The 12767-nt window shown below is 47.9% G+C and overlaps 1 protein-coding gene across 6 annotated transcripts in view; it reads left to right on the forward strand.

Moving 5' to 3' along the window:
• Positions 1-12767, forward strand: part of SEL1L3 (SEL1L family member 3) — a 158450-nt gene that overhangs the window by 63458 nt on the left and 82225 nt on the right. For all 6 annotated transcript variants that reach the window (XR_009549046.1, XM_060188255.1, XM_060188256.1 and 3 more), the window contains 2 exons: positions 1275-1407; positions 4242-4382. Coding sequence is in view for 5 of the 6 variants with exons in the window: in XM_060188255.1 (XP_060044238.1) it covers positions 1275-1407; positions 4242-4382 (274 nt within the window). In the remaining variant the exon portion in view is untranslated. The remainder of the gene's footprint in view (positions 1-1274; positions 1408-4241; positions 4383-12767) is intronic.

Here is a 12767-nt window from a genome sequence, read left to right on the forward strand (position 1 = left end):
CGGTCTTGCCTTCATCTCCTTTCTAAGTCACCCCTACACCTATTACTATCTCCAGGTATCTTTCTTTTCTTACCCTGTTCTCTCTCAGATAAGAGAAACCAGGCCTGGCTTCTCTGGTGTTTTCCAGATTCACTTCCCTTTCAGTGACGCTATAAAAACAAGATTTCTGATGACAAACTTAGGATCCTGGTGGAGTGGGGGTACAAAGCCCTCTGATTTACTTGCCCTATCATTTACCTCTCTGGGAGTCTGGACCAAAATTCTTTTGGGGGGTGCAGAAGGTGGGAGTTCTGGCTTCTGCAGTTGGTTCTCTGCTGGACATGGGTGTTGGCAGGTTGAGTCAGACCCCCAACCTCTTTCTGTCTTTCCCTAGTGGAGTAGAGTTCTGGAAAAGAACTAAACTTATTATTGATAAAGTCGATACTGTTCGACCTTCCTAGGATTCATCAGTCCCTTCAGAAATAGCCAAAAACAAACTCACAGGAAGGACTTGGACAAACAACACTTCCTGCCATGAAAGTGTGATTGTGTGTGTGTTCAACATAATATTTTGTTATTAGGAAAGTTTTTTTTTCACAAGATTTATAAGACAGTTGTCATATGGGTGTAATTTCTGATCGTTGTATGGTAGGTGTCTTCATGTCACTCCCATCACCACCAACCTAGATCCTCCTCTGGCATCATACACTGGCTATTTTTTGTTATCAAATATTATCAAACAGTATTAGCAGTCATGTTGCCCTAGAGAGACAGGATTTTCATCTCTGAGGCTCCTGAGGCCTCAGGTTCAAACCCTGGCAGCACCATATGCCAGAGCTGAGGAGTTCTCTGTTCTGTCATTCTCTATTCCTCATAAAAAATAATAATAACAAATCATTAGTTGCATTAGCAGGTGTTTAATGTAACATGTTTATGTTTAATTTAGTTGAGCGATAATTAATATGACATGGTTTTAGTTAATGGTGTTAGATTGTTATAAAGTGTGCCTGGCTGATGGGCTAATCTTTACCAGAGGTATGTAGATATAGCTTAAAATATAGTCTATGTGGTGTTCAATAGTGTATGTGATCTTAGGCATCCTCTGGGGATCCTGGAATGTGTCCCCCAGATAGAGGGGGACTGCCCTTGGGTCCTCCTCTTGCAAATCCACTATGGAGGATTTGGGTACAAACTAGTCATGGGATGAAATCCGTAGAGAAAGAAGATCAACCCAAGCACAGGCCGGTTGATGTCAGTGGTGTTTGATGGCCTCTGTTCATCCCCTTTCCTTGCAGATTTCAAATCCCCTCCTTGAGGACAAACTTACTGAACAAATTGATTCATATTATGAAAGGTGTGCGGAAGTGCAAGAAATCGTGTCTGTGTACACATCCACGCTGCCTCTGGAGACTGGACTGCAAAATGCATGTGAGTGTCTTTAGTTCTGTGCATCTGCAGTGACAAATGCTTGGCTTCTCTCGAAGGGGGTGTTGAAATAGGACATCTAGGGGTTGGGGGGGAGATAGTGTAATGGTTATGCAAACAGACTCTCATGTCTGAGGTTCAAAGGTCCCAGGTTAAATCCCCCACTCCACCATAAACCAAAGCTGAGAAGTCTCTGGTAAAAGCAAAAAATAAACAAAAAGTAGGATATCTAAGACTTAGCTACCTGAGACCCAGGTGACCCGTACAGATGAGTGCAAGTGACAGTGGACATTCTACCCAAATCTCAACTTGAACAAGAGCCAACATGAGTCCTAGCCTGCCTTGTTTCCTCAGCCATGTGTCGTTGCATTTAAGAACAAGTGAGAGGGCTGGGTAGTGTTGCACCCAATAGAGTCCACACAATACCATCTGTAGGGACTACGGTTCAAGCCCCTTCTCCTCATCTGCAGGGGTGGGAAGCTTCATGATTGATGAGCAGGGCTGCAAATATCTTTCTCCTTTTCCATTTCCCCCTTCCCGCTCAGTTTCTCTCTGCCTTTATCAAAAAGAAAAAGAAAGTGGGGGAGAGAGAGTGAAAATGGACTCTTGGAATGGTGGATTCATTGTGAATTCATGTCATCCCAGAGATAACGCTGACAGGAAAAACAAATGAAAGACAGGACTGAAGGAAAGAAGGAAGGAAGGAAGGAAGAAGAAAGAAAACAAATAATAGGAATGAGGCTTTTTGGATCTTTGCCTTTCATGATTCCTACTGGCAACAGGATCTGAGGCCAGCCTAAGAAAATAAAAATGAATTGGAAAATAAATTAATCATTAGAAATGGTTCACCCTCAGCGCCTCTTTTGTCCTGGCCCATTAATATCTGAATATTAGCTTTCAGAAATGTTGAGCAATGACTTTGTTGTTGGGGGCTGGCTTTCAGGCCCTGATGCCTTGTGAGGGGCTGTGTCTGGGTCATTTCAGAAAGTTGCAGGAGTGAATGGCAACTCTCATACCTGCTCACTCCCCTGTGCTCAGACACTCTCTCACTCACTCCGGGTGTTGATGCGTGAGGAGACATGGCCCCTCCTCATCTCCCAGCCTTCCTGCTTGGCTCTGGCACTTGGAGATTCCTCTGCGCCAGAGCTCTCCTTGCTCGAGACGGCAGCACAAGAGAGAGCGAGTCATTTATGTTCCTTCTGGAAGGAAAACTCCCAGGGGAGTCTTTGCCATAAGCAGGAGCCAGTCATTTGCCTCAGCCCTGCCAGTGTGTCTTAACGTCCATGGCCAAGACTTAAAACCCCTATTCCAGATTTGGGGGGGAGGGGGGAGGGTGTTCAGGTGCTTCCTGGGTATACCCCCATTCAGAGAGTTCACAGAAAACAGTCCCCGGGCATGGTAGGAGGTGGTAACAATTAAATATGGAAAGGCAGTGCTTCTCCACTTCAGTTGAAGCAAGAGCAGGAGTGGTCCCAGGCTTCTGTTTCATCCACTGAATCAGCCGGAAAATGCGAGGCTGTCGGGAGAGGATGAGGCTGTGGAAGATTAGGAAGAACAGCATTCAGAACAAGCAGGAGACCTGCTGTGGAGAACACACGGTCTTAGGATGGACCCCGGCCTGGGAGGCTGGCCTGGCACAAGAGTTGCCTGGTGGTGTTGGCCAGCACTGTCGCCCTCCCATCTCCCTTGGGTTTCTGGGGCTCTGCTCTTCAGCTCCCACTGCCAGCAGAATGGCCTAGATTCCAGCCTCCTGGGGACTGGTCCGAGGCCAGCTGCTCACTCTGTAGAATTAGTCAACCGCCCTCGGCAGCACTGGCATGTTTGAGCTGTGGACTCGGCTCTGAACGAGTGACCCCGAGCAAAGGTAGCGGGGGCCCATTTCTGACCCCTGGTATGCTCAGGCCAGTGTCCAGTGACAGGAAGTCTGATCGCTTTTTTTAAAAAAAATTTTATTTATTGGGGGCAGGTTAAGCGCACATAATAGGAAGCATAAGGGCCCATACAAGGATCTGGGTTCGAGCCCCTAGTTCCCCACCTGCAGAGAGGACACATCACAAGCCGTGAAGCAGGTCTGCAAGTGTCTGTCTTTCTCTCTCCATCTCTATCTCCCCCTCCTCTCTTGTTTTTATCTATCCTACCCAATAAAATGGAAAAATATGGCCTCCAGCAGCAATGGATTTGTAATGTGAGTGCTTAATCAGGAGTGCCACCACCTGGCCCCACAGCAGTGAATGATTGATTGATTGATTGATTGATTTTCCCTTTTGTTGCCCTTGTTTTTTTTTTATTGTTGTTGTAGTTATTGTTGTTATTGATGTCATTGTTCTTGGATAGGACACAGAGAAATGGTGAGGCAGAGGGGGAGAGAAAGATAGACATCTGCAAACCTGCTTCATCACCTGTGAAACAACTCCCCTGCAGGTGGGGAGCCAGGGGCTCGAACCAGGATCCTTATGCCGGTCTTTGAGCTTTGTGCCACGTGCACTTAACCTGTTGTGCTACCGTCTGATTCCCCACAGCAGTGAATTTGTAGTGCTGGCACCGAGCCCCAGTGATAATAACCCTGGAGACCAAAAAAAAAAAAAAACTATAAAAATAAGTAAAATTTTATTTATTTTTAATTTTGATAGGACAAAGAGAAATTGGGGGGGGGAGAGAGACACCTGCAGCACTGCTTCACTGCTCATGAAGCATCCCCCTTGCAGATGGGGACCAAGGCATCAACAAGGGTGCTCACACATGCATGGTAACATGTAACAGGTGCTCCACACGGGAGGTAGAGAGCTGAGCCAATGCCTCTTCTGAGGGGTGTGCGATCCTCCGCTTCCTTCCCGCAGGTAGTCCCCGTGACCCCTACCTGGACCTGAAACGCAGGCACAGCAGACTCTCTACGTGTGCAGCCTTCCCCTGGGAGAAGGGGCTCAGGAACCAGCACCCGGCCTTGTTCCAGGCCTTGCTGGAGAGGAGCTCTGCCGCAGGTAAGTCAGTGTTTGGCTCATCTTTAGATGCTGTTTGTTCTAGAAAATTCCCTGAGCCTCTCCCCTCCACTTACCTTCTTGGGGGATTTGTGCCTTGGCGGTTATTTTTAACCCTTGCTTCCCACCTTCCTTTCAGATTTTGAAGTCTTTGCCCCCAGCTCACAAATATGTCTGTGTGCGTCTCCAACCTTGCTCACTGGAGCTGGGTGGGGTGAGGCCGCTATTGTGCATGTTATTATGTGCAGGGATCCGAGTTCAAGCCCCATGTCCTCACCTGTAGGAGGAAAGCTTCATGAGCAGTAGAGCAGGACTGTAGGTCTCTCTCTTTTTAAACAAACAAAAAAATTTATTGTCTTTATTTATTTATTGGATAGAGACAGACGGAAGTTGAGCAGAAGGGAGAGATAGAAAGGGAGTCAGAGAGACACCTGCAACCCTGCTTTACCACTTGCAAAGCTTTCCCCCTGCAGGTTGGGACTGGGGGCTCAAACCTGGGTCCTTGTGCATTGCAACATGTGCGCTCAACCAGGTGTGCCACCACCTGGCCCCAGTTGTCTCTTTCTTCTTTTTTTTTTCTCTCTCCCTTCTTTCTCTCTGTTCCTATTATAGTTAAAAAATTTAAGTTACCAACTCTATACACTGAAGCTTAAATTTAGGCATCACTCAGGCACTTTTTTTGTGTTTATTTTTACTTATTTTCCCTTTTGTTGCCCTTGTTTTTTATTGTTGTTGTTATTGATGTCATCGATGTTAGATAGGACAGAGAAATGGAGAGAGGAGGGGAAGACAGAGACTGTCGGGCTGAGCCTCACTAACGGGAGACAGATGACCCGGGACTCATGGCTGAGCTGTACGCAGTATCTCTTTATTCATGCAGGACGCAGCACAATCTCAGCCGAGCTAAACTAAACTAAAACTAAAACGAACAATGTTGTCTTTATATATACTTCCCAAGTAGGGTGTGAACAGGATGTGACATAGAGAGGGTGGAGAGAAAAGTGACTGGTGAAAATCAGGGTGTGACAAGGAGAGGGGGCGGAGCAGGCGAGAATTCTACCACTGAACCACCAATGCCCTGGAGGGAGGGTGGTGCTTTATGTAAATATAAAAGTGATTTATGTAAATAGACCGCAGCTTTGAGTGGGATCAAACCAGTCCCTATACAGGCATACCGGTGCTTGGTTAAGCAGAAGCCAGGGGGAGCTGGCATACTACCCAACAAGAGACGGGAAGGGAAAGATAGACACCTGTAGACCTGCTTCACCTCCTGTGAAGCGACTCCTCTGCAGGTGGGGAGCTGGGGGCTCGAACCAGGATCTTTACACTATCCTTGCGCTTGGAGCCACATGCGCTTGGAGCCACATGCGCTTAACCTGCTGCACTAGCTGCACTACCGCCCGACTCCCTCAGGCACTTCTTTATTTCAAACCAAGGCCACAAGTGAGGGAGCTATAGCCAGAGCTAGCCTCCACGGGTAGCTGGCTCAGCACTCATTATAATAATAATAATAATAATAATAATAATAATAATAATAATAATAATAATAATATTCCAGGGCAGGGATAGATAGCATAATGGTTATGCAAAGAGACTTTCATTCTTGAGGCTCCAAAATCCCAGGTTCAATCCCTTGCACTACCATAAGCCAGAGTTGAACAGTGCTCTGGTTAACAAAAAAAAACAACAACAAAAAAGCAAATATCAAGGTTCTGGCTATGCCAGGTCTCTGACCCTGTCTTGCAGTAATGTGGGGTGAATGGTTGGCCAGGCTTATTCTGTCCACTCATAATCCCAGCTTTATTTCACCACCTCTTGCCTGCTTTATCCATTCATCCTGCCAGCCTGCACCTCAGACACTAGAACGTGAGATGTCCGACTTCAGGCACACTGTAGGCAGCGTCTAGGGAAGGTGTGCAGACTCCCCACAGGCGGCCAGCTCCTCCTTTGGCCCACCGTGATGTGGTTTTACTTAGTGAGGACGTTCGCCTCGTGGGGATGTGGGGGGGTCCCACAGGCATGTCTGCTGGAGGAGAGAAGCTGAGAATCTCAGATGGGAGAAGGGACCTGAGCAGGCGAGCAGTGGTCACACAACCAGACCTTGGAGCGTTGCAGAAACTGACTTCTGGTCAGGGGAGATAGCACGATGGCTATGCAAAAAGGACTTCTTTTGTGTGTGTTCTTTTTTAAAAAATTTTATTATTATTATTATTTTATTTATAAAAAGGAAACATTGACTAAACCATAGGATAAGAGGGGTACAGCTTCACACAGTTCCCACCACCAGACCGCTGTATCCCATCCCCTCCTCTGATAGCTTTCCTATTCTTTAACCCTCTGGGAGCATGGACCCAAGATCATTGTGGATTGCAGAAGGTTGAAGGTCTGGCTTCTGTAATTGCTTCCCTGCTGAACATGGGCGTTAACTGGTCCATCCATACTCCCAGCCTGTCTCTCTCTTTCCCTAGTAGGGTGGGGCTCTGGGGAAGCTGAGCTCCAGGACCCATTGGTGGGGTCGTCTGTTCAGGGAAGTCTGTTCGGAATCCTGCTGGTATCTGGAACCTGGCTGAAAAGAGAGTTAATATACAAAGCCAAACAAATTATTGAACAATCATGGACCTAAAGGCTGGAATAGTGCAGATGAAGAGTTGGGGGAGGGGGTTCTCCATTTTGTAGATAGCTAGTAGGCATATTTTAGTTATATTCCAGAGGGCCTGTGGCTATACTAGGTTTTTTTTTTTTTTTTTCAAAAAAGACTTTTATGGAGCCAAAAGTTGGTGAACTTGCATGAGTGCACATGTTGACCATGTACAAGGACCCAGGTTCAAGCCCCCGGTCCTGACCTGCAGGGGAGAAGCGTCACAAATGGTGACACAGTGTTGCAGGTGTCTCTGTTTCTCCCTCTTTCCCATTCCCTCTCAGTTTCTTTGTTGTATCAAATTAAAATCATTATAATAAAAAAACAGAAAAGACTTTCATCCTTGAGGCTAGCTACAAAACCCCAAGTTTGATCCCCTTCACCACCATAAGCCAGAGCTCTGTAGTGTGCTGGTAAAACAAAAAAAAGAAAAAGGAATTGATTCTGTTTTTTTTTCTAAGAACTGCCATAGTGTGCCTGTGTCCAATGGAACAAATTTCCTTTCCAGATAGTGTCACCTGCATATCGCATGCGCGCGCGCACACACACACACACACACATTTCTCTAGCCCTTTCTGGCAAGAATTCTAGACATATCAGCTCTTTTCATCTCTTTCTCATTGAAGACTCTGCAAGTGACTGTTCTGTTACTTGGCAAGACTTCAGAGACAAAGGGAGTGAATGACACAAGGTCCCTGCCTTTAAGGAACAGGCTCCAGAGCAAAGAAAAATGGAACAGAACTGTCCTTTTATTATTTATTTCTTTAGTGTTGGCATTGACCCAGGGCCTCATTTATGCGTAGCATGCACACAAGCACTGAGACACACCCCCGTCAGAATACAGGCCATCCATGCAAGTAAATGGTGGGGCATCAAGACAGGAGGTTTTTTTTTTTTAATTTATTTTATTTCAGTGAGAGAGATATAGAAAGGAAGATACACAGAGAGAGACCAGAGCTTTGCTCAGTTCTGGCTTATGGTGGTGCTGGGGATTTAACCTGGGACCTCAGAGTCTCAAAAAGTCTTTGAGACCCTGAAAGTCTTTGGCATAGCCATTATGCTGTCATCTAGCTCAGGAGCGGTCAGTACTACATGGAAGGCTGAGGTGTTCAGGGAAGGTTTGCTGAAGGAGGTGACACTGGCCAGAAAAGTAACATGGAGATGGGTATTGCAGGCAGAGTAGAGAGGGAGAGGGAACGGGAGCTACACAATGGTGCTGTGGCCTCTCTTTCTCGCTCATCAAGTAAACAAAGACAGAAATAAATAAATCTTTCTGAAAAAAAAAATAATTAAAAAAAAACCCCACAGAAACAGTGGCCAGGAAGGAGCAGGGGTGGGGGTGAGCAGTGGTGGTCAGAAGATAGGATGAGCACATGGTGTGTAAATCTCAGTTCCTGGGTTCAGTCTTTGACACTGAGCTGGGACTCTGGTCTCTGTCTCTCTACATGAACAAATAATTATTTTTCTATTAAGTAAAACAGTCTCGGCCTCTAAATTCTATTTCCGCAGTATTTTTCTGCCCAGCAAAACAACTTTCCTGTGTAGTAAGCTGCTTTGCCCTGGGCCACATTTGAGCCCTCCTCCCACTACATTGAAGCTTCGATGCTGTTTCTCTCTCTCTTTCCCCCTCTCTGCCTCTGTCTTTAAAAAATTTAAATAAATAAATAAAACCCTTCCAAAATGAAAGCACCTAATACTTTACTTGCCACTCCAGACCTTTGGGGCTGGGTCATGCTTTCTCTTGAGGGGTCTGGCCAGCACATGTCGTAACCCACTGGACCCCCCATCACAGCCCTCTCTGCCAGCAAGTCCCTGTTCAATCGGTTTCAGCCAGCAACCTCCCCAGAGCCTGCCGGCTGTCCCTGCTGGAGGTGATATCACCCCCCTGACTCCAAGGACCAGGCCATGTGGGCACCGAGCTGTTGCTACTGCAAAATTGTTTCCCAGGAGTTTGAGACCCCAGTGGGAGGTGGTGGGCCAGGCAGATGCTGCCACCCCCATACGCTCTGAGCCCACGCCCGCTCCAGACAGGCTCGTGAGGTTTTTGGATCTGCTTTAAATAGAGTCGGGGTGATTAGGGATGATTGTGAATCATTTTCACAAAGTATTCTTTTTAAAGAAAATATTCTCAATACAGATGTTTCCCTACTATTTTTACTGCACAGAAGTTGTGTTGATAATAACGGAGAACTCTTTTCTTCTCCAATTCTCCATGGAGGCTTGGAGATGGGAAGCGGATAAAGCGCTCAAGCTATGAGCTCAGGAACCTTGAGACTCAGGGGCTCTGGAGTCAGGGCTGAGGGCCAGTGCACGCGCCACCCACCTGACAAAACCCCATTCTCTCCCAAGTATGCCCCCCAGTTGTGTCAACTGAGACTTGTGGCAGATGTGGCCAGATGCCCCACAGGAGGCCAGGAGCACACATACCCATCAGCATTCCAGACTCCCTGGCCGGAGGCTCTGGCCCGAGGCTATCTAAACCTCCTCCCACAGAGTCAGCTCAAGAACCTTCACAGAGGTGTAAATCAGGGCCAGCTGAGGCTGCAGAAACAAAGCTGGTGTCTCTTTTTAAAAAAATATTTTAAAAATGTTATTATTTTTTATTTATTTATTGGATAGAGACAGCCAGAAATTGAGAAGGAAGAGGGAGCTAGAGAGGGAGAGAAACAGAGAGACACCTGCAGCACTGCTTTGCCACTTGCAAGTGGAGACCAGGGGCTCGAACCCAGGTCCTTACGCATTGCAACATATGTGCTTAACCAGGTGTGCCGCCACCCGGCCCTGGCTAGTCTCCTTTTCTCAATTGAGGGCTAAAACAAGATGTTAACATACTGAAAGCAAACCCTTTGAAAATTTTTTGACTTAATTTGTTTATTACTTATTGGATAGAGCAAAGAAAAACTGACAGTGGAGTGAGAGAAAAAGGGGGAGAGAGAGAGAGAGAAAGAGACACCTGCAGCACTGCTTCATGATTTGTGAAGATTTCCCTCTTGCAGGTGGGGCTAGGACTTGAATCTGAGTCCTTGCTCATTATAACATGTCTGTTCTACCATGTGCACCAATGCCTGGCCCAAGAACACCTTAGGCTGAAGATTCTTAGGGTGTCTTTTAGAAAATCAAAAGGCTGTGGTGAGACTGGGGCATTGGCTTAGCCATCCATCCCTGATGTCCCCCTCTCCCCCGTCTGCTCACAGACCTTCCCTTCTGAGTTTGTCCTGCGTGAGCCTTCTCTGGTCATCCATGTTTTCTGCTCCTCGAAACTGTCCTCTCCTGTTAGTCGGGAGAACTCAAAGTTTTGTGGGCTCTCTCTCTCTCCTTCTCTCTCTCTCTCTCTCCTCTCTCTCTTTCTCTCTTTCTCCTCTCTCTCTCTCCTTGTCTCTCTCTCTCCTCATTCTCTCCTTCTCTCTCTCTCTCTCTCTCTCTCTCCTTCTCTGTATCAAAAAAACCATAACAATTAAATAATAAAATAGTGTCATCACACTACATTTTTTTTTTATCTCTGAGATAAGCTACTAGAACAGATGCAGGTATCAGCTATGTGCTGCTGAATTCCTATGGAAGGAACCGCTCAAATAGGTGTAGTCGAAAAGATAAGGACTTCCTCCTGTCGCAACCTTTCACTCATTCATCCTTTCATGAAACGGATTGACGCCTTCACCCTCATAGCCAGAATAGGACTGGAAGGGGCCGTCTTTTGAACCAAGAATCAGCAAGCTAGCTCACTTGGATAGTGCGCCTGTGTTGCTTGCTGTTCTGCACGCTGCCTGCAGGGGATCGATCCTTCTCCCAAATGAGGCTGCACAGCGGGTGTGTTCCCGGCCCATTTTCCCCAACAAATGTCCCTGAGCCTCTCATGCTCCTTAGCGCGCCTGCCCTGCCCTGAGTCTCCCATGCTCTTTAGCGGACCTGCCCTGCCCTGAGCCTCCCATGCTCCTTAGCGCGCCTGCTCTGCCCTGAGCCTCCCATGCTGCTTAGCGCGGCTGCCCTGCCCTGAGCCTCCCATGCTCCTTAGCGCGCCTGCCCTGCCCTGAGTCTCCCATGCTCCTTAGCGGACCTGCCCTGCCCTGAGTCTCCCATGCTCCTTAGCGCGGCTTCCCTGCAGACAGCTTTCCTGTCCCGGCTGAGTGTGTCTCCTTGCTCTTCTCTTTCTACTCCCAGATGTCCTGGCTATTTTGTGAGTCATCCTTGTGTCAGCTCCCATCTCACTGAATTGCAGCTGTTGATTTCCATGTCTGGTTCCAAATCTTCTGAGATAGGACTAGTATCTAGGTTTTCTCTGAAAACTCCAGATAAGCATGTCTTGGGGATATTAAATCCCCCCCACCCCCCAGGGGAAAAATTTAAAAAGCCAGCAATCTCCTTGTAAGTACGAAGAATGACTTCTTTGACTCAGCAGACAGTGCACAGAATGAGGGCTTGGTTTCCAGAAGCCCCCCCAGTTCAGAACACAACATGAGGCAGCCCAGACTAATAGAGTCCTGTGGGCTTGCTCTCTTCCTCTCCCCACTTTTCTCATTTCTTGTGAGCTCCCTTAGCCTCTGTCCTCTTGGGCAACAGCTGTTCGGACTCTGAAAAACACCTCTGCAGACAGAACTCAGTCTCCCAGGTCTGACTCCCGTCAAGGGAAGCAGTCCCTAGTCTCTGCAAGCACATCGCCAGAGACCCTGCCAACAAAGCCCTCACAGTGCTGGCTGTCATTTGTCTATAACCTAGTCTCTCAGTGGGGTCTGGGGTGTGTCTACGGGCGCCTGGATGTAACACAGCTCCCTGTAGGGACAAATGATTTTCACCCATTTTGGGTACCGGCCATGATCCCTGAGGCAAATGTAATAAGGACAGAAACAGCCCCTCCCTCCACCCCCCATGTTCTCAGCTAAACACTAGGGCCTCAGAGGAGGGAGGCATCGCTGTGGATAGTAACTGCCCCCCACTGGTGGCTCCCTCTCTTCAGGGTGACGGGTCTGCAAGCCTTTGAATGAAAGATGGAAGTATCTTCTGGGGGGTATCCCCTGCTGTAGCTTCTGTAGATGTGACCAAACCCGCTTTCTGCCACCCAGCTTCCTGAAGTCACTGTTTTTCCAGCTTGGCACAGAAATTGCTCTGTGCTCTCTGTCCCACAGTCCAGGCTCTGGATAGTGACACCCAGCATGAGGTTGTGTCCTCAGGACTTCAAAGTGATGGTTGTGGGGCTTTCTGAGCTGTCAGCCTGCGCTGTTTCCTGGGGAAACCTCCAATTCCTGGGAAACATGGTTCCTGCCAGAGCATAGAAATTGCCCTATTAGCATTTGGGCTTTTTCTCTAATGCCAGGAGGGTGGCGTTTGAGCCTGCGTGCTTTTTTTCATTATTGAAGAGGTGGGCTGGTGGTTTCTTTTCCTCCTGTTATGTATTCCGTGTGAAAATGCCACCCCTCAGATTCCAGAGCTCTTTAAATGGGATGCAGATATCCAGCAGGACAGGACTGCAGGAACCCTCGGAGCCAGAGAGCTGAGGGGAAGGGAGGAGGGAGGGGAGATCCAAGGCCTCAGGTGCATGTGGGTGGGGTCACTGCTAGGTGACCAGAAGGGGAGGGCCAGGTGATGGAGACAGAAGAGCACCAGCTCTTGGCATCTGCCCCAAGGTCTTCCCCCCTTTCAGCCTGGACTGGTCCCCTCTGAGTTGAAGGAGCTGGCATGTGACTTCCGGAATCCAAGCTAGTGGTCCCGGGGTCCCAGGGTTTGAGTGAAGCCAGGTCTGCAGCTGAGCTCCCTTC

This window comes from Erinaceus europaeus, chromosome 3 (assembly GCF_950295315.1).
Source record: "Erinaceus europaeus chromosome 3, mEriEur2.1, whole genome shotgun sequence".
Taxonomy (NCBI): domain Eukaryota; kingdom Metazoa; phylum Chordata; class Mammalia; order Eulipotyphla; family Erinaceidae; genus Erinaceus; species Erinaceus europaeus.